The sequence below is a fragment of the Strix aluco genome, chromosome 1 (assembly GCF_031877795.1).
Source record: "Strix aluco isolate bStrAlu1 chromosome 1, bStrAlu1.hap1, whole genome shotgun sequence".
In the NCBI taxonomy this organism is placed as follows: Eukaryota; Metazoa; Chordata; class Aves; order Strigiformes; family Strigidae; genus Strix; species Strix aluco.
Genome location: NC_133931.1, coordinates 1,461,272 through 1,483,139, shown reverse-complemented (window position 1 = coordinate 1,483,139; position 21,868 = coordinate 1,461,272). Strand labels below are relative to the sequence as shown.

Genomic DNA, 21,868 nt, shown 5'->3' with positions numbered 1-21,868 from the left:
ACCCCAAAACTGGAGTGTTACGGTAACGCCACTCCAACACCCTCAACTTCTGTCATCTGGTTTCAGGATTTACATTAGCCCCACTTCCAGCTCTGCCTGCTCTTCCTGGGGAGAATGGGCGCTGTTCAATGTCTGCTGGTGAAAAATAAACGTGCAGACACCAGCCTCAGCTCTGGTTTTGGTTTATAGGAAGGGAAGAAGCTTGTAGCATTAAAATCATCTCCCTGGAAGGATATTTTTTTTTTCCTCCCTTCCCTTGTCTCTCAGTCTTATAACATTATGTTTTATCAAACATAATATATTCCACCATCTTCAATAGAGTGGAGCCAAAAGCTTGCACAAATTCCACGCCCAACCTCTATTCCCCATAATCTCTTGGAAATAGCAGGAGTCATTAATAGTCATTAAAACCTCGTTGCTTTCTTGCTGACAGTGAGTGCTTTGATAAACTACGATTGATGCATTTGATACGATTACTTTGGAGAGCCTCTTCCTCTCTGGTTTCCATCAAGCCTCAATATATTTCCTCGATTGCGACTTCTCGGAGAGGAAAGCAGAGGTCTTCACGCCACTGGCTCCGGTCCTCATTAAGTCTGGAGCAAACTCCAACCATCTCCCTGGGTTATATTGCCACCGTGTGTCCTAAAACTGGAAATGCTGCAGGCACACGTGTTTCTATGATACGTGTGTATATATATATATAGCTTCTTCGGTAGTTTAGCGTTGGATACGGGTATCTTGGTTGCAGTCTCTTGCGAAGGAGATGTTTGCACTGATACCCATGGGTCATCGTGATTTCATCTCTTCTGGCCATTTTTCGGCCACTCTGTTTTCAGGAGGGTGGAAACACATTGAAGGCAAGTTGAGAGGAGCAAAGCAAGAGCAGATGCTGAAGAGGATGCAAAGCAGGACCGACAGGGCAAGGAGAAGCCTTTGCTTAGCCTAGAAAAGAGGGAGACGTGTTGCATCTTCCCAAAGCTGAAAGGCTATCGCCGGGAGGACAGGGCTCAATTGTCCTCTGCGTCCCTCCCCAGGGGATGCAAGGCAGTGGAGAAAAGTTAATTTGTGGATGAGATTGAGGTTAAGCGTTAGGAGGGACTTTCGGGGGCGGCGCAACGTGGTGGCAGCTCCTTCACCGTCGGTTTTTGGGAACATCTGCCAGCTCCGCTGCCGGCGCCGGGGGAGTGAAGTAGGTCACCCTTCAAGGTCCCTTTCCAGCCCTACATCGGGGGCTTGAGCTGACGGCTGGGACCTACTCCATTTAGCGCACGTTGAACGGCTGGCAGGCTGCGAACGTGACTGGGCTGTCCCTGAGTCACGTCGGGTGACACAGCCGCGGAGGCTGCTGTCAGCTGTGGGCAGCCGAGCGAGCTGAGAGGGAACGGCGGCAGCGGCGGGGCTGCTCTGCTCCCCTCAGGCTGCGATCTCTCTGCTCCCTTGCAGGCAAAGCTCACCTGAAGAAAGCCATCATGAAGCACGAGGAAGCCATGAGGATTCACGGCTTGTGCAAGATCCTGCGGAAGATGGATATCCTCCAGGAGGTCCTCTCCTTCGCCCACAAACGCTCGCTGAGCAAATACTCAGAAATCGACCACGAGGAGGACTTCTTTGAAACTGGAGATGCCCCGGACATTCACCGTAAGTGCTTGTTTTGGGGGTGCAGCTGGGGAGGGGATTTGTGGCAGGTTGCATGGGGTGGGTAAACTCCACGGTGAGTTCAGGGCATGTCACTGTGGACCCAGAGCTCCCTGCACGGCAGTGGAGCATCGCAGGCGGGAGTGGGGGCTCTGGGTTTCTTGTCTGGCAGCTGCCTGAGCAGGTCCCAGCTCTTACAGGTCATACCATCCCCTCCTCGGGGAGCACAATGTAGAGGCAGCAGCTGCCGCGACTACCTCACCCCAGTGTATGTGTTTTTCTCTCCCTACCACTAGCCAAAACGCACCAGAAACCAGAGATAAAATCCCCCAACTTCTCCCAGGTGAAGGTGACCGACCTCTTCCACAGGCTGGTACGTACAGCTCCGGTACAGAGGTTGCCCCAAGGGAGCAGACATCTCCTCCTCCCCTGCATGCTCTGCTTGCCTGGTTTCCTTCCTCCCCGCAGCCTCTTCTCCCTCTCCCGGTGCAGCCGCCGCGCTCACAGCCGGCTTTCCAAGGAGGATGAGCCACCTCCTTGCAGGCAGGGACCCGCCACAGAAGAAGGGCTGGGAGGGCACAGACCTGTCTCTGCAAGACCTAAATGGGTCGTGAAGCTCCTCTGGTGCACATGGGAGCGGGCACAGGAATTTTGGGTGGGCTTTACCTGAGAAGGACCGAAGGGACCCTTTAGAGGAAGTGTTTTGGGGGCAGGATGGGGCCAGCTAGGATGCACCAGGAAAATCCCACCAGACCTTTATCCCTACCCTCTTTAGGCTTGCAGGGTCCCAGGGAGCAGAGCTGAGCTTTGGGGCTGCTGTGGGACCTGGCTGTGCTGTCCCCTCCCCCAGGCACCCCAAGGGCTGCGTAGCACCCCAGGGAGAGGTTGGGCATCTCTGCTTTTGAACAGCCCCAGGTCAGGCAGGTATATCCTGCTCCTGTGGGAATAGAAAAGTAGGAAAAAGATAGGAAAATAGGAAAGATCTGGGGGGGGAGGGATCTGACCCTGAAGAGGCAACCTGTCCCACCGCCTCATACCCTGCCGCTGGACCACCCCAGCCAGGCTGCATCCCCTAGGGCCAGGCAGCAGTGATGATTTTTTTTTTTTTCCTGAAGTGAATTAAGGAGCCACCTCTGCCCACCCAAGCTCTCTGTTTTGTTTGTGCCAAGATTATAGTATCTAAACTGATGCCAGCCCGCTGACTGTGCCGAGACCTCCTCCTCCTGCCTTGCAGGAGCAGGGAGATGGGGAGAGGATGTCCCGACCTAAGCTCTGGGCAGAGGATTGGACCAGAGACCTCCTGAGATCCTTCGCAGTTCATGCAAAACTGCTGCTGTTGCTCATAAAGCCAGTGTCTGACACGGATTTTTAAGCACCTCTAGCTTTATAGTGCATAAATCTGCATTTTGGGATGCGCAGGCAGGGTAAAACACTGGTAAGGCTCAAAAATCACATCCTTAAAGAAATGCAAAAGACAGGTTTTCTCGCTCTGCCTCCTCCCCATCAGTGTTTTGTGAGGTTGCACGTCCCCAGGGAGTTGTTCTTGCACCGAAAGGTGCTTTCCGTGTTTCTGCCTTACCCCAGGGGCCCCTTTCGGTTTTCTCGGCCAAAAACAAGTGGTACCCAGCGCGGAGAGTCCACCTGATGAGAGGAGAGAACGGTTTTGGGTTCACGCTGCGAGGAGACTCCCCGGTCCTCATTGCTGGTGTCATCCCGGGCGGCTGCGCTGCTGTGAGTACCCCAGGCTCTTGCAGTCCCCGTGGGGATGCTGGAAGTGAGGTGTCAGGGGTTGCCTTGAGGGGTACCGGGTGGTTTTAGGTCTGAACACTCAGTTGGTAACTGCACTGATGTGCTCAGGTGGAGACTCATCCCTCACGGATCTTAGCCTGGGGCTTGCAGATGGGTGTCATGAAAGAATTGAGATATTTTTAGGAGACAGCTAAGGAAAAAATACAGAGGTTAGCTCAGTTTTTAACTGCTGGCAGCCTCCCTTTGGCAAGCACCCAGCTCCCTTCTCCCCCATTTTGGGACGTGACAGTGGATGGAACAAGATGGCAGGTCTGAAATGCAAGTTATCTCAGCGAAAACTTTCTGTATGGGCTTTCTGATATATCAGGGACAACTTTGTTTTCCAGCAGAAGCTTGCTGGAGCATCTTGGTGGGACGCATGAAAGGTCTCCCCACTCCCTCAGCACTTGTTGATGCCTTGATGGATGAAGGGTGTGCAAAGAAACTTGCTGAGCCTGCTCTGTTTTCTCAAGGATTGAAGCTTGCAGGCAATATTGGTTTATATTTTTTTCTGCAGACCTGCAGCATTTAACCTTTATCGAAGAGTTGGAGCTGAATGCGCTTTTTGCGAGGCTGTAAAAAGTCATGGGGCTGGGAGTTTATAGCATGCTGGATGTCGAGTGTGGCCATCTCCAGCAGCTGCAAAAGAGATTCTTAGTCTGTAGAGCATCCCACTTCTGTGTGCAGATGCAAAAATCTGCAAAGCAGATGCAAAATTTTTAGGATGATGAAGGCATCGATTGTCTTGTGCTGAGGGTGGAGGGTGGAGGGTGGAGGGTGGAGGGTGGAGGGTGGGCCCCACCCCTCCCTGTGGCCTGTACCTCCACAGGATTGGGACCTACAGAGTGGAGTGGACACCAGGCAGACCTCATACCTTGACACCTATGAGCTCAAACATGTTCATCTTCTCTCTTCCCCCACAGGAAGCGGGGCTGAAGGAGGGAGACTACATCATCTCGGTGAACGGCAAGGACTGCAAGTGGTCCAAGCACGCCGAGGTGGTGCAGCTGCTGAAGAGCACTGGGGAGGAGGGAGTGGAGATCAGTGTGATAACCCTGCAGGGCTCAGAGGGATCGAAAACCGTAAGTCACGTCCCAAGCCTGGGGTGGGAAACTGCAGAGGAGGTTCCCCAGTGTCTTGCTCCCAGGCTGGAGGTGCAGGGCTGAAGCCAGGCATCACGTCTGCAGCCCAGGCGCTGCCCCCAGCTTCACGCCTCTCTCCGCTCCCCTTCCAAAACAGGCAGACAAGAAGGCAGCAGCGATGTCCTCGGGCAGCGGGATGCTGAAGAGCAACAAGGAGAATAGCCGGAAGAGCCTGATGAACAGCAAGAGCGCCAGCACGCTGCTGGTCTGGAGCAAGAAGAGCAAGCGGAGCAAGAAGAGCACCTACAGTGTCCCCTTCACCGCGGTGGGAGACAACGAGGCCATGTACTGAAGCGGCCACCGGGCCGGGTCGTGTCCCACGAGCTCCGGGGCTGGCTGCCCTTGAACCCTGGCAAGAACCGGTGGCCCGTCCTGGCTGCGCTGGTGTCGGTGCTGCAAGGACCCCCCTGCCCCGGGGACGTGCTGCTGGTCGGATCCTCTCCAAAGAGGCGAGCGATGCACAGTACCGGACTCCTCCATCTCCCAACTCCTGTGTTAAACAATCCTCAGCTAAAGAATACAGGGAAACACTGATTTTATTCTTAATTTTTAAATTTTTGTTTTCTTTCGCTCTTAAGGGGTCATGGGGAGCTGTGCTTCGGTATAAAGCAGGGACTGGTTTGTATCTTCTGCTCAGTGCAAGGAGCAGCCAAACCAAGCCCCAGCCATTAAAGCAAAAGCTGTAACCTTCTTTAGCATCTCCTAGGCTTTCTCTGCAAGGTAGAAGATGGCACCGCTACCACCACTCGCCGAGAGCTGCTGGCAGAGCCAAATCGTTCAGCAGCTCCAGCTGGAGGTCACCTTTGACTCCCCTTTTTTTGGGAGAGGGCATAGCGTGGGCATCGATGACTCATGGTGACCCCATCATGGGGTCCAGCGCAGACCTGCCCAGGCAGCACTGGGCTGTGCATCTCTGCCACGGTACCAGTTAGGGACGTCCCAGTGAAATGGGTTGAAGTTAGGATGGGCTTGACTATTTTTTAGTGCTTTTTATTTTATTTTTTTTAATGGACACCCAGGTTGGCCCCACCAATACAGCCCAGCTGCACAGCCGGCTTCTTTGGATGAAAAGGGAAAGACTTAACGTGCATTTGTTGTCTCGCTTTTTTTAATCAGTAGAGGTGGATTGCCCTAAATATGTGAGTAGATTAATAGCTAAAAGCCTTGGCTTTTTTTCTTGGTATGAGATTAAAATTCCAGGAAGATAGCTCCTCCAGATTATTAAACTACTAAATTTGTGCTAGTATTGGATCTTGCACACGTTGCTAATACCCTAACACTGTGCTGTCAGCATTCGTACCCGAGCTGGGCTGATGGATACATGCATCTTGGTAATGTACTGGAAATGCTGGGAGACTCCGGATACGCACTTAGATATATTGGCAAAATTTTCTCAATCCCATTTCTGCCTTGTGCATTATTTTTCTGAAGGCTAAAGAGCTGTCTGGTCTTCAGTGCTTGGATGATCTTGGTAGGTATAAAATACCTTTCAGAGATGCAATTGTATTTTTGTACTTTTTAAGTCGTGACAAATTTGTAGCGGTAGTTTAGTGAACGCGCGCTGGCAGCGGGATACCGTCGTGCGAGCATCCCCCTGGGGTTGTACCATGACTACTTCTAGGTGGCTCAATGCCCACATGCCAAGCTTTCAGCCCCGGTTTTATTTAAGGAGAACTAGAGGAAGGCTTCTAGCTCTGTGTTATTGTCCGAGACGCCTCTCCACAGACTGAGACATCGCCAGACCAGATTACGGGTCTGCCTGCCACCGCGAGGCCATCTGGTGCAGTCAGATTTTCTGTGTAATCTTGCCAGCTGCTTGGCGCGGGAGTGGTAAGGAAGGGGGTAGGTTCACAGAAAAGGCCACCTTGCCGTTAAAGCATCCTGGCAAAATCTTCCCCCAATCCTAAATGTGTTGCCGACACGGACGTCTCCGAGCCAGAGATGTATTGATTTAGAAGAAGGGTGCTCAAGTGGTGAGCCTGTGCGCCACGTTTCCACCCGCATCACCCAACTCCTCCTCTGTTGGCATTGACGGAGGGGTTGTGTTTTGTGCGAGTTGGATAATTTCCCTAACACCGGTGGTTTTGTCTTTTTTTTTTTTTTTTAATTTGTACATGGACTCTCACCTTTTATGGATTAAAAAGCACTGATTCAAAACCACTTTGTAGAGCGCTTCTCTGGGTACACCAGCCGTGGCGGGGGAACAAGCCCTGGTTGGGCTTCTGAATGGGTCAGTTTTGGGTCATGTTTACATAAATCTGGAGCTGTTGAGGTTGGGAGGGATCATTTGGCTCTAGTATGGCCTGACCCAAGGCAAACCAAGGTCCTAAGCGTCCACATTAACCCTTTGTGAGCAATTGTCTCCCTCTCCAGCATGGTGTAATGGGCGCTGGTGGCTTTGTCGCATGAATTATTTCATGGAAGTAACGTGGGAGGTGAGGAGCGGGGCTCAGGCTCAATCCTGTGGGGGTTTTCTCCTGGAAAAAAAAAATAGAAAACCATTCAAGAAAATCATCTTTGCTTCGTACAGAGTGTTTTGATCTGCTGTTTTTGGATTTCCGAAAAAGGGTTTCCAAACGCCTTGTTCTGGGAAGAGCACATCAATGGGAGCGAAGGCATCGCTTGTGCTGGAGGAGCTCACTGGTAGCTAGGAAACAACAAAGCCTTCACGTGAGACCCCCCTCATCTATTTCCCCTCGGGAGTCTGCGTTTCCCTGGATCCCACCCCATCCTGGCAGGATGACATAGCAGGTTGACATAGCGCTGAGGGATCTGGTGGAGTTGAGAACGGTCAGTGTGAGGTTAATGGTTGGACTGGAGGAGCTTCAAGGACTTTTCCAATCTAGATGATTCTGTGACGACCAAGCCTACGGCTGTGGGGCTGGACCATGGGTCCTGGCAGTCGGACAAGTCCCTTGCTTGGGCAATGTGCACCCAGCAGGAGTGAGAGGACAGAGTAACTCCTCTTCAGAAACACAGAAGTGGGTTTAAACCCCCTTAAATGGGATTGAACCCAAGCCAGTGCTTTCAACACTGGGTTAGTATATAAAAGGGTGGTGGGGAGCCTCTTTTTTTTACCAAGCCATGGTTAAAGCAGCATCTGAGTCTTTTTTGACATAATTTTGTAATTTTAAGGTGTTTGCCCTTTCATCAAACCTCCCGCGCCAACACTGACCTCAGAGCCCTACCAAGTTTTTTAAGCCACCCACAGTAAGTTGTTCTGCTGCAGTAGATCCTTTTCCCACCTACATTCAGTGGATGTGGGAAACTCGTGACTCCCGAGCCAGGATCGCCTCCCCCTCTGATGATACATTTTCAGATGAGATGTGTGCTTCATCAGCAGGAGCCTGCTGCTCCCTCCCTCTCTACTGAGAGGTTATGGAGCTGAATCTTTCCATGATTGTCTTCTCCATCTGGACCAGGACGTGGAAGGGCCCTGCAGGATCTGGGGGAGGGAGGACACAACATGGGCAGAAAGCACAAGAACCATTGCAAAAAAATAGCTTTACAGTAACAAAGAACTTGAGGTCTCTTCAACCACTGTCCCTGCAGAGAGCTGAGGCCATCTGCAACACTCCTGGCATCCTGGGCTGGGACCAGTTAATGCAGCTCTTAGGGGCACATTATGACCAGAGGTGAGGTGCAAGGAGGGTTTATTTTTATCCCTTTTTGATTTCTAGGGCCATTGAGACTGAAAAATGTGGTGCCCACCATCCTGCAAAACCCCAGCATGGAGAGCCCAGCAAACCCGAAGGGCTTCAGTCCAGTTTCCTGCCTTTGAGGTTAAATTTTCCTTCTCTCAGAACTTCATGCTCGATAATAAAAACCTCCCAGCCCATATATCAGCCCTTCTAGCATGATGGGAAGGTGTTTTGATTTTCCCCTCCATTAAGTACGCAACGGCTCTCTTAATAGAAGAGGAGAAGGTACCTGCGGTGTCGGGAGCCACGGCCATGTGCCTGCCTCCTCGCTTCACGGCTTGTTGGCACCGTAACCCATAATGGCTCCTCCGGAGTTGTCGCCAGCTACAAATTAATGCTCCTGCCTGTCCCTGGGGACAACAGAAGCAAAGCAGCTACTGGACTGACGCCCCTCAGCCCTAATGTGGTTAGGGCATGGGGACACTGCAGCCGTGCAAGGTGCTCCCGCTGCTTGTTACACTGAATTTGCAATTTATTTCATGGGATCAGGCCCTTCAGCAGCACCTGGTGCTGCTTTCAAACAGTCATGGGCCAGAAGTGGGTCAGTTTGGGTGAAGGATGGGGCAGAGCAGGCTTTCTCCTGCTCCCAAGAAGGAGAATGATGCTGTGCCCGATTAGTCCCTTGTCCGGCGCTCACCCCACCCCATGGAAGATGCCATCCTCAGCCCCGCATCCCACCTTAACCCTCCCAAGCACCCATGTGCTGGCTGTGGAATGGGGTGCCCATAGCCACCCTCCTTTCCATCCTGAGCCCACTGGAGGGCAGCAGCACCCTGTCCAACGCACCCCCTCCTTGCAGTACCAGCACCTGCCCAGCGAGGCTGGCACCCCTCGACCCACGCTGCCACCCGAGAGTGAGTAGAGGTGTCCCTGGGGTGCTTTGGAGACCAGCCCATCGCAAAGCATGGCATAAAAAGTAGTTTTAAACCGTATATCCTGCAAAGCACTTATGGGGGAAGTGTGCAAGAAATAAAGGCAAACATTGCAGTGCAGCACCCTCTGGGGTAAAGCACCCTGAGTTAGTAGCAAGCTCCATCCATCCTGTAAAGGAAGGGTGAAATTTTGCTGGGAGGACTGGGCGCACCCGTCCTGCTCCTACCAGCTAGTCCTTGGGCCCTGTTGGGACTGCATGGGGCACTCGCTCCCCTGGGCTGATCCTAAAAGCTTTACCAAGGTGCTCATTGAGATTTGCAAGGTCCCCTCTTGGCCCTGGCTCCCCGGTGGCTTGGAGGTGCTAAAGCCCTCCTGCGTGGCCTTGCATGGCAACGAACAGCGCTGGGAGGCTCATCAGCCATGAGGCCACAAAAGAGGGGCTGTGCCGGAGGGGTGTGAAGCCACCAGAGCAGCTGAGCCGGGTGGGCCAAGGCTGGGCTTCAGGTCAAGGCACTGGGGGCTGCAGGGGAGAGAGACCAAGAGGTTCAGTAGCTGGTGGAGACGTAAGCTGGCAGCGTTGCACTAGAGGGCAGAGTCGGTACATGCTGAATCCTGCTCCCCACAGACCAGCCAGACCTTCCTCACCCCAAGCCACCCCAGCACAGGGTGGGATGGTGCTTGAGTCCCGAATTGTCACTTACCCCCATGCATGTAGCTCCATGCACAGGACTGTGCAAACCGATCTACGTGCTCACACCCAAGTCAGCTCTTGCTCTTGCAATTGCCTCAATGTTGCCCAACAAGTCATCTTGCATCTGCCCAGTGGGTAAAGGGCTGCTGGGAGAGGAGGGAAGGCAAGCTGCCATGAGCAGGGACCTGCCAGGCACCTGCCTGTCCCCAGGGTCTATCATACTCAGCCACTTCCTGCCAGGACAAAAACAGTGGCTTTTGTACCCACCCCCATCCCTGTGTGGCCCCTGGGGAGTGTCCAACTACCTTCTCATGCACAGGAGTTGCTCCCTGTGTGGGAGCAAGTTAGACCTGACTCAGGGTGGACCTGCTCTGGCTGCGGGGCAGGGATGGAGAGGAGACCTTCTTTGATCCCTTGTGCTCTATGTTCTGGAGGATATGAGTGTTTCTGAAGGGTCTGCTCTTTGTAGTCCAAAAGAGGATGGGGGAGAATGCTGATCCTCTGCTGGATTCATCGCCAGAATTTGTCCTGAAGCATATGGGTCACCTTTTCTAAGCTAGTAGCTTTCACACAGCCCCCCCTTCCTTATTTTAATCTGCAAAATTTTTACGCTAGACAGAGTCCCCTGCCCCACTTCGGGAGTTGCATCCCCATATGAGGAACTGTCTCTGACCATCTCTTTGCAAAAGCAGCAACAAGACATGGGCAAGTTTCCACTGCAGCACAAAGTCCACTGGCATGGGAAACTGAGGCCAGACCAGAGATTTGGGGCTTTCACGCACTGCAAGGAGAAGAGTCTGGGTCTACATCAAGCAATGAGGACAAGAGGACCATGCTGTGGGGCAAGGAGATCATGCTGTGATGAAGGAAGGTCATGTTATGGAGCAAGGTGGACATGTTACAGGACAAGGAGGTCATGTTGTGCTGAAAGAGGGTCGTGCTGTGAAGCAAGCTCATGCTAGGAGGCAAGTCTGTCATGCTATGGAGCAAGAGGGCCATGCTGTTGGTCAAGAACATCATTATGTAGCACAATGGGGTCATGCTATTGAGAAAGAGTCGTGCTCAATAGCACGAGGTTAAGGGTGCTATGGAGCAAGGTAGACATGCTGCACAGCAAGAGGGTCATGCTCTGGGGCAATGGGGGGTCATGCTATGGAGAAAGGGGGTCATGTTACGGAGAAAGGGGGTCATGCTGTGGGGAAAGGGGGCTTTCAATGTCCTGGTAATCAGTGGGGATCCCTCATGGCTCGGAGCAAGCCCAGCTGGTGTGACCATGCTCTGCGTGGCTGGAGGCAGCAGCTGGGCAAGGCAGGGATTTGCCCTTGCGTTGAGCCAAGCCATCAGCCTGCATGACCCTCCAGGAGCTGTGGGTCCTAATCAACTCCTGGGGACCAGGGACAAATAAACCCTGCAGTATATGGAGGGGCCCTTATCTGTAGCACCCAGGGGCAATGGATGCAAAGCAGCTCTGTGGGGTGCATCTCCCTGCTCTGCCTCTTCCCTCTTTCTCTCCTGCCACAGAGTGACTCCTGCCATTCCTCTAGACTCTCCCAACTCATCCTATTTTTTTTCCCATCTTGGGAGCACTCCTCCTCTTTTTCCCTGCAGTCACGAAGGGCCTCCTTCTCCAGGGCCCAGTCTTTAATGGGAAGGACAGAACTGAGTCGTTTGGAAATGGCTCCTGAATCTTTAATAAAGCAAACATTGCCTGGGCCATAAACATATGATGACAGCAACAGAGGCTCTCAAGCTTATTGCCTGGCCGCTAGTTCTTTACTTAACTCTGCCATAATGGCTTTAATAGCCCGGGAGGGAGCTGAGGTGAAAGTCCTATTAAAAAATGTATTTCCGAATTTAATTGAGGCTCCATCTGTGGGGAAAGACAGAGGAGAGGTCGCTCCACAAGAGAGCTATGAAAAAAAAAAAAAGACCTCTCTCCACCTTCCCCCACTCCTGCCCTGCCTAGGTAGTACCCAGAAAATCCCACCCCAGGCAGTGGCCCTGGGGACATGGGACCTTCAGAACGTTCCCTCCCTGGGAGAGGCCACCAGCCCCCTGGGACTGTCCCTTGCATGTGAGGTGGCACCCCCATTTGTGATGCATCCCCTCTGTGACAGTCAGCCAGGAAAAGCAGCCATGGTCCACAAAGCCCATCAGCATGTGCAGGCAGCACCACCATCCATACTGGGCAGCACTGGCTGCCCGCACTTCACAGTGGCCTCCCAGAGGTATGGCCTGGGCGATTGAGCTGATTGTCTCCCCACCCATCCGACCTCCACATGGCCTTCCAGTCACCCATCACTCTGTCCAGCTATTCCCATGGGCTCTTAGACACCTGATCACATTTATATACACATCGGCATCATCTATCCATTTGCTTCAGCCCCATCAATATCCATCCATCCATGTATTTATTCACTTCTATCAGTCTCTGACCACCTATCTACCTACCTATTTATCCATTTATCCCTCCATCCACCTATCCATCAGTCAGCCTATTCATCTATCTAACTATCTCTCCATCCATCTATCCCTTCATCTATCTACCAGTCCATCTATCCACCTATCTACCTATCAGTCTATCTATCCATATATCTATCCACCTCTATCCTTCCATTGATCCATCTGTCCATTCATCTATCTCTCCATCTGTCCCGTCACCCAGCACTGAGCTTTTCTCCATCCAGGGAAGCTTTGTACATTGAGACCTTTGCAGCCCTTTAAAGAAGTTGCCAGGGATGAGCCCAACACTCCAGGTTGGGAGACATCCCCATGTCCTGGATCACCACTATCTGGGGCTAGACATCCTGAGATAGGATTATTTCTCCCCAGTGAAGTGTCTGTTGGAAGGTGGATGAATCAGGGGACAAACAGACAAGAAGACAGATGGATGGCAAACAGGCAAAGGAGGAACGAAAGAGGAAACAGTTGGGAACAAGCTGGGAGACATCCCTGTCTGCTCAAAGCATGCCAGCGTGTGGGCTTGCAGTCACTCTAATTAGTGATGAGGAAGAAGGGTTGGGAGAGGAGGAATTCACTCCTTCCTCCACCCCCTTCCTGCGTCCTCTCCTGGCGAGCATCACCCTGAGTCAGCAGATCTGCCGAGGTCACGCCACCCGCTCTATTAATTGGATTAATAAAGATGTACGTCATTGAGGTAATTACCCACTAATTGGGGATGACAAGGTTGTCAGGGTTTGTCCCTCGAAGGGACAATTTCCCGTCCCCGGCCCTCCCCTTTCCCAACACGCACCGAGTCAATCGCATTAATTAAAAATCAGAGAGTCCATAACCTTGTGCTGCCAAGCCCTGCGGAAATTGCTGCCTCCAGAGCCGTGTGTCAGGGCAGGGTGGTGGCATCTGCCACCTCCAGCCATCAGCTCAGCTGGGGAGCATAGTCCAGGCTGCCAGCACCCAGGCAGCAAGTTGGCAGGATCACAAAGGGCCCTTTTGCCTCCCCTACACCCCTCATTAACCCCTGGACGATGCTGCAAGGTGCCAAGAGGAGATGTGTGGATGAATACATTGACGTGCCACACCTCACATGCCATAATATTCTGGAGCATAAGGCCCTTGACTTTTTGAAAGAAAACCAAACTGCACCATCACCCCCCATAACGTGCAGGTAAGTCTTTCAGACAAGACAATGCTCATTGGAAATGTTCTGTTAAAAAAAACTTTTCCCAAGGACAGATTTCACCCTGATGATATCTGGGTGATGAAACATTTCCATTCTGCCAAAACTTTCCCTGCCCTTTCCCTGGAGGGAATCCCTGCTGTCGGCTGTGAATTATCTCTGCCTCTCCCTGGACTCCTGCCTTAGTGGGGATGTCCAACACACATCCAGCCCGCTCCCCTGCACAACCAGGATGCCCCAGGGCAGCCTGGTGCTGAGCCCTGCACAGCTGGATGCTGCACAGCCGGATGCTGAGCTGTGCTAAGCCAGTGATGTGTTCCACACAGGGGCGAGGAGCCTTGCACAGCTGGATATGGCTCTGACACAGCTGGATGCTGAGGTCTGCACATCTGGATGCTGCTCAGCCTGGTGCTGAGCTCTGCGTGGGCTGGTGCTGAGTCTCACACAGCCATGAGGAGCCTGGCACAGCTGGATAGTGAATCCGGCACAGCTGGCTGCGGAGCTCCGCATGGGAATCCAGAGCCTGGCACAGCTGGGTACCAAATCCAGCGCAGCTGAACGCTGAGCCCTGCACATCTGGATGCTGCACAGCCTGGGGAGGGAGTCAGGTGCAACGAGATTGTGCGGCCTCAACACCGGCACAGCCTGGAAGCGCTGAGCTTTGGGGATCGGGTAACGAACTGAGGTTTAACGGCGAGGCAGGGGGGCTGTTCGCGCGGCGGGAGCACAGCAATTAAATCAGTCCTGCCAAAACGAACATGATTGGCACGGGTTTGTTTTTACTGTTAACAAGGCAACAAAATTAGCAGCAGAGGGGAAGCAGTGGCTGCTCCAAGGCTATAGTGGGGTGTGAGCAAAACCAGTGAGTCACTGCCTGGCAAAGCTCAAAAATTAATAGCAGGTGGCGGGACTGGGAGGGTTGGGGGGTTCAGTGCCTGTCCACGCAGTGGGAACAGCTGGTCGGGCTGGGACGGTCCCTCTGAGCTCTGTGAAAAACAGAGAGGAGGGTTATGTGGTTTGCAAGGATGCAGGGCTGGAGGGGCTTTGCTTGGATTCAGTTCAACCTGAAAATTTTGCTTTTCCCTATGTCTAATCAGCTTGGCCCACCAGACAGGGCCCCCAAATCTCTCATGCTGGTGCTTTCTTGGAGCAGTCTGTTCTATAGAGAGGGGAAACTGAGGCACGTGGGTTCAGCTGGCTGGGCTGGGCCTCCTGCTGCCCCTTATCTTCTCTAATCACCAGGTTGAGGGATGGGAGGTGGCGTTTCCTCAGCTGCTTATGCGATATAACCAAATCATTTAATCCTTGCTGAGCCGAAATCAGCCTCCCTGCCCAGGCGCCTTATTGTGGAGAACACAGATATATTAAAGTGCATATTAAACTGCTTGAACAACCATTAAAAACTGCCATAGATGTGTAATGCTACTAAGCTAATGTTTCTATAGAGACTTGAACTTCTTAATTACCCGATTCGGGGTGTGTTTGCTTTCTCCTGACTTTTTTTTTATTGTCTTTTATTTAAATCAGACTGAGGCCAACATGGTTATTTCTGTGATTTAAGATAAAACTGTAGCTGGAGGTGGCACCTTCACCGTGGCCTTTTCCCTTCTGTATTCACAGTGAAAGGCTGCAGGAATTGTGCCGTGGTGGTGTTATCTCCACCAAAACTCAACAGAAAGGGATGGGAAAGGAGGCTGGGAAAGTGTGGAAGTCAACAAGCTGAATTTCTATCCTGGTACCAGGACAGGTATAACAGATGATGCATCAGGAGATTTGAAAGAAAGATTTTGATCTCCCCACCGAGGATCTGGCCGCTCAGAGGGGACTGGGGTCTCCTTTCCATGTTTCCCTCAGCAGAAAGGCAAACGATGAAAACATGATTAGAGCGAAGAGATTAACACAGGCTCAGGAAGCCTTCGAGCAAAGGCTCATCCCCAAAAGATGCACCAGTGTGCCCTGGCAAAAAGGCAAATAGTGAAAAACCAGCAGCATTGTTTTCCCCAAATCCCTCTGGGGCCACCTGCAGAGGATGAGGAGGCCAGAGGGATGTCACAAGGCCGGTAATGGCCCCGGTCTCTGCTTTTTAACCCAAAAGCTGCTTTTTGAGAGCTCTGGTGTAAGTAGGGCAGGAGATGCTGAGCCAGGGCCAGCGGGTGCAGAAGGAGAGTGATTACCTGAGCGATAAATCAGCAGCGCGGGGCTGATGATATAATAATGGTGATATGATGTCATCTCAATCCTGCCCATTGATTTTTTTTCTTTCCTTTTTTTTTCTTCCTCTCGATGAACTGGCTTTTCCCATCCATTACCCTGCCCAAGCCCACGCCGATGCTGCTGCTGCGGCTCTTTATATCCAGAGCTATTGATTGAGCCCCAACACCGTGCTACAGTGGCAAAGAGCAATGCTTGCGTGGGTGCAGCACCCTGAGGGTCCCCTCACCAGGGACACCCTTGCTGAGGCACCAGGAAGCTCCTTGTGAGCTGGCAGAGCAGCCCAGTTGGTCTTTTAAACCTCACCCACAGGGAGCAGGAGAGTCTTTGCTCACAGCTGGGCTGGGACTTTGTGCAATGCTTGGTCCATGAGCTGCAATCTTCCTTTTGTCTTGTCCTTGTTCTTCCTTCCCTTCTGCTGCTGCAGGTGAGAAAGAAATGTCTCCCAGCCCTGGCAGGCAACATCTGGACACACGTCTAGGGTGAGAGGAGATGGAAAGGAAGAGAATCAGCACATCCCCTTGGTGGAGAGATTTATAACTTCCTCAAGCCCTGGCTGAGGGTTTGAGCATCCACAATTTCGCAGGACCAACTTATTTCATGTTTCTCCTGGCTGTGGCTACAGGTTTCAGTCCTGCTGTCAACTGCCCGCATTCCTTTGACTGAACATCCCCATCCACACGAGGTCAATGTCCACACTGCATTGACATCCATAGCTGCTGCCACATGCTGTAAGGAGAACCCAAGGCCAAGCTTGGCTGGAGCCCCATCACCTTCCCCATTGCCTTGCAGCATCCTCTCAGGGAGGATTTTCCCCGCCCCAGCATCCAGGCCTCAGCAGGGAAAGTACCAGGCAAGCTGGCTCCTCCAGAGCAGACAGGTTTCCATCAGAAATGCAAGGACAAACATTAATCCTCAGGCTCTGCCAAGCCCAGCTCTGCCAAGCACGAGTATAAGCCCAGGGCAGGGAGCCACTCCCCAGCATGATCCCTGACCCACTGCCTCACCCCAGCCCCACCGTTCCTCTCTGCCACCCCACAGTCTGTCTCCCCACCTCTCTGCCAGCCTCAGGGATGGAGGACAGAGCTGATCCCCCTGTTGGATGAGGTTCTCCAAGGGGACAAGACCTATCGTACAACTGAGGTAATACCCGGTAGAGTTTCAAATTCAAAATCTGGAATTAAAAATATGGGTGTGAAGATGCTTTTTGGCTGGTTTACAAGCACTGAAACCCCATGCCAAGCCCTGGGAAGCTCATGGGGTGAATCCTACTAGGATGTCCCTGCTCTCCTGGAACCCAGCTCCTCCTGTCCCTGTCCTGGTCCACAGCCTTTCTGAGCCTCAGGGAAAGGCTGTGGATACCAAGCTCACCTGGGGAACTGAAAAGTGGTGAACAAGGAGCAGCTGATAGATCGTCCAAGCTGCTGCCAGCAATTTCGTGCAGGGTAAATCCATTTATCACCCTGGCACAAGGAGGGGAGCCACCAGCAGCATGAGCTGCCAGCAGATGAGCACATCTGTCACCAGCAGGCAGGGGGGACTCCAGGGACCCCATGACCAGAAAACCCTGGGCAATATCCTGATTCCCAGGGAGAGAAACCTGTTTGGGGAACGGAGCTGCAGCGAAGGATTGCAGATTGTGATGCCCACGAGCCTCCATCTTCCTCCCTACTTTGGGACATGACCAAGGCTGACGGTGAGGATGGAGATGGGATTTCACAAGAGCCACTACCACAGTGGATGCCATCAAGAGTGGTGCAAATCAGTGGCCTGGAGAGGGACAGGGGTGTCACACTGCAAGATGGGATCCACCGATGGATCAAGGGCTCCTGGCTGCCTATGGGCTTCGGGGCTGGCGTACCCAAGGGAACACCCAGGGCTGAGAAAGGTCTTTTGAGACTTGTCTCTCCCTCGTGGGTCACAGGAACATTGCTGGTGGCAAAGTGCATCACAGGACTTTCCATCCTGCAGCATCTTCTTGCCCTGGCAGTGGTTTCTTAGCCCCTTTTCTCCCTGGAGCTCACCCAGTCCCCACTGAAAAAGAATAATAGCAACACACAGGGCTCTGGGATGCATCTCCTTTCCCCTTCATATGTTTTCCTTTGCTTTTCCCTGGCTCTCCATTGCTGCAGCAGGCTCCTTTTTCCCTACCTGCCTGGATAACCTCCAAGGGACGGGTTCAGAGCCAGATGGGCACAGGACGAGCACTTTGGAGCCCCCATCCAGGCAGCATCTGAGCAAATTCCCCTCCAGCTCTGTGTGTGTGTGCGCAGTGCATGTTTGCAACACACCACAAACAGAGCTTTGCTGCAGGCGTGCATGTGGGGCTGCCTTCCATCTCCGAGCATGCAAATGCACTATTTGTGTGCATGTGGGAAGATGCTGTGTGTGCAAATCCATATGCAGATGCTCTTGTGCAACCTGCAGGCCCCTGGTGGGGCAATTTTTGGGGGTACAAAGGTGCCCTACGTGCTGGTGGGTGCAGGGTGTTATGGCATGCGCTCCTTTAAGAGAAAGCTGTGTTTCGCGGAGCTAGCACTTTGTAGCGTGTAATGTTAAGGCTGCAGTGGGAATTGCTCTCTGATATTGAACAGGTAAATAAAGCACGGCTTGGAAAAAGCCTCTAGAAATGGGCTGTGTGCAAGACAGCTTTCCCTGGGGTGTCCTTAACCCACAGCCCTCCTCTCCACCCCGAGACCATAGTGGGGGGCTGCCAGCCCCACAGCAGGGAGGCCTGAGCAACCCTCAATTCTCTTAACCCTTTTCTCATCCCTCTGCATCCTGAGAACATGAAGTGCTCGTGCAAGACTCAGACCAGAAAGTGCAAGACCAGACAGGTCCAGCTCGATGGGGTGGTCATGACCAGGAATGGTCTTAGAGACCTACACACCCTCAAACCTCCCCATGTGCCCCACCACGGGGCTGCCGTGCTTTGGGAGCAGTTTTGGAGGAGGCAAATTCAGGATTCCAGAGACCAGAGGTGCCTGCAGAGCACATCCAACACAGCTCTGTCCTGCAGCACTGCCAAGTGCCAGTGGTCTGAACCCCTTTCTGCAACCGAAGTGCAGGGTAGGGACAAACCCCATTTCCCAGAGCATTCAGTAGCAGAAAGGGGTCTTTTTCAGTGGCAACCTTGCTGGGAAATGAACCCCAACATCCTGCCCTCTTCCCCTTAGCAGCTTGATTCATGTTTTCCCCCATCTGACCCCTCCCTGTGGGTTCTTTACTTTATGCCCATCCCTGCTTAATGTGGGGCTCACTGATGATAACCAGGAAGGATTTTTGTGGCATGACCAAATTTGGATGGATTTAAGCCAAAAGAGAGTGGATGATGTCCCCCAACTTCACCCTACAAGCACCATCACTTATATTCCTGTACCACCAAAACCCCAGAGCCAGAGAGGTCCCAGGCACGTGCCCCAATCTGATATTTATGAAGTAGCAACACGCTCATCCCTTTCCGATTTGATTCCCCCCTTTCTCCACAATCCTACCTGGTTGTAAAATGGTTACATCTCCACTGAAAAGGATTCGTGGCCGATAGTATATCAGGATTTTCACCTCCCCTCAGGGATCCATTTGCGGCATTATTGTTGTAAGGTAGATGGCTGTTACCGCACACGGGGCTGCCCTTACTTGTGGTATTTGGACAGATTAACAGTAGGTTTCCTTCAGAAATATTAAATGAAAATATTATTATTTTTTAAAGAAAAAAAGAGAGAAAGGGAAAAGGAAGGGGGAAAAAAAGATGAAAACCCTCCAGAGCCTTCATAAACCTCCACCTGAAGAAGAAGGATTTGGGAAATGAAGTTAGTTACCTAAGAAAAATTTCCAGAAAAAGTGGTGTTTGGATGGTCTTCTTTAAAAGCCCCAATACCACTGACCCCTTCAAGATATTATATATGTGCATTTGTTAAAAACTAACCAACTACTTCCCTCTGGTTTCTTTATAAAAAAAGTGTTTTCATTTATCAAAAGCTTGGAAGTTGAGGCTTTGCATTTTAATTGTCACATTGAAAACATGGAGAATTTCAAGAAAAATAAACACAAATGAGAGAAAACACCACTTGCAGTAAAGCCGTAGATATTCATGCCCTTATCACTGAATTTACAAACTATTTCACTAGTGCAAACAGGGTGCAAAAAGTGGCTGATCTGATCCACTCTGGGTTTTGGTGGTGTTAAAATCAAAGGGTTTCCCCTGTTCGTGACTGCGCTGTGACTTTGCAGGGAGGGTGGGAAACACACAGTATGTGTGCATGCATGTGACTATTCACCCCTGCAGAGCTGAGGACTTATATAGGTTGGTGTAGAAGCGATGGCTGCCTTGGGGCAGGGAAGTTGTGTGAATTCACTCTGGGTTTTTCCATCCTAAACCCAAGGGAAGTGATGTCCAGAGAGAGAGTGAGAACCTTCTGCTCATGTGAGCTTGCTGCTCTCCCTGCCAACACGCAGCTGCAGGTGCAACCAGCTCAGCAGAATGGACACAAACCCCACAGGGCTGCCGGCAGTGGGTGGGAGGTGGAGGCACATAGGGGTGTGATGCCTCCACTTTTTCCAAAAGCGCGGGTGCCCTGAGAGAGCCATCTCACGCACATCCTCACATGTGGGATCCCCCTGTGCATTTGTAGATGCCACGAGTACATGGGCAGCCCTCAAGAAGGCTGATATTTCCTGAATCCTTGAGACCAGAGCAATAGGCATGTCCTCCTCAGATGGAAAGCCCAGGTGCCCAGTGGTCCCAGGTTCTCTGCTTGGCACCCCATGTTGTTTACCAGCTGTTCTCCATCACCCCGGCTCCTGTCCAGGTTCCAGATGAGCAGCTTCACAGCAAGGCTCATCCCAGACCCTCCTGTCCCAACGAGATGCAGGTTCAATCCATCCAGGCCCCAGGGGAGAAAAGCTGGCAATGGAAGAAAAACAACGCCATGTCCTAAACCAGCCCCTTTTGAGAGCAAAAGGCATTTGGTGTCCCTAGGGTGATGCACATCAAGGTGGGGTTACCGTAAGGGGCTGTAGCCATGGGGAGAGTTGGCTCTGGGCTTGGCCTCAGCATTACATTGCTCAGTGGAGTCGGATAAGGACTCCACGAGCACCAGGACTGGTCAATACGCCTCACTGCGATCAATGGGCAAGCATCAGTAATTACATTTCCAAGATCAAATGGGCACATAAATGTTTCATCTGGGTAAACGTGTTGTTGGGTGTGTTAGTTTGTTGGTTTGTTTTTTTTTTTTTCTTTTGTTTCTCCTTTCTGCACACACTGTGGGCATCTTGAACTGAGCCGCTTTGTTAAGGAACTGGAGAGCCTTGCCTTGCCACCTAGGGACCCGTACACCAAAATCCCACTGCTCTTCACATGCTGTGGGGACAATCAGCTCACCTGGCCTCCCTGCAGACCTGGCTGCAAGGCACAGCAGAGACGTGGGCAAATGCGCAGGTGAAGGGCATGTCTACACCAAGGTATCTGCCAGGACTGCAGCATCACTCTGGCATGCCTGGGCTGGCTCTAACCTTGCATGGCTGACTGCCTTCCCACCATCTCCTATCAGCCCTCTCTGATGGCTCTGGCAGTGGAACTGTGTCTATTTTTGCACTAGTCCAGGGTAGCTGGGCACCACCTACACTGGTACACTTGGCTGTGATGTGGACACATCCCAAAGGATCTGATGCACCTCAGGCACTGACCATGACACCCACTGCTCCAGCTCCACCATGCCCCATGGCTCGTGGCCTCCATCCTGCCCTGCAGACTCCCCTGCTGACTCCTGGATCCCCAAATTTGTAGGCCAGCAGTACACAGGCATTTACATCCCCATGTTTCTCAGCAGTTGGACATGTGCCCCAGCAGCTCTGCTGGGAAACATCCGCCCCAGCTGCCACTTCTCCCTTCCCCTGCCATCCAATGCCAGGCTGTTTTGCACAGCAAAGCAGAAGAAACCTGAGCAGCCTCTGAGGACACAACATAACCACCTGGATCTGTTTCACCCTGCAGATGAGCCCCCAAAGCATTTTCTTTTCTGAATGCTTCAACCGTTTTCTGAAACCACTGACCTCTAGGCTGTGAAGTGCCAACAGTAAAGAACTGTAGGAGAAGGAGCTGGTTTCTTCCAGCACCAAAGCAAGGACCTTTACACAGCTCAGGGAATGGCTGACCCCATCCCCACTGCTCCCCGTATCTTCCTTTTTC

At 52.2% G+C, this 21,868-nt stretch overlaps 1 protein-coding gene across 2 annotated transcripts in view; it reads left to right on the top strand.

The window, feature by feature from the left end:
- RHPN1 (rhophilin Rho GTPase binding protein 1) overlaps nt 1–6,725 on the top strand; it is a 32,702-nt gene extending 25,977 nt beyond the window's left edge. For both annotated transcript variants that reach the window (XM_074829232.1, XM_074829136.1), the window contains exons 11-15: nt 1,444–1,638; nt 1,932–2,008; nt 3,220–3,366; nt 4,347–4,505; nt 4,663–6,725. In XM_074829232.1, the coding sequence (XP_074685333.1) occupies nt 1,444–1,638; nt 1,932–2,008; nt 3,220–3,366; nt 4,347–4,505; nt 4,663–4,857 (773 nt within the window). In that variant the 3' untranslated portion in view covers nt 4,858–6,725. The remainder of the gene's footprint in view (nt 1–1,443; nt 1,639–1,931; nt 2,009–3,219; nt 3,367–4,346; nt 4,506–4,662) is intronic.
- The last annotated feature ends 15,143 nt before the right edge of the window (nt 6,726–21,868 follow it).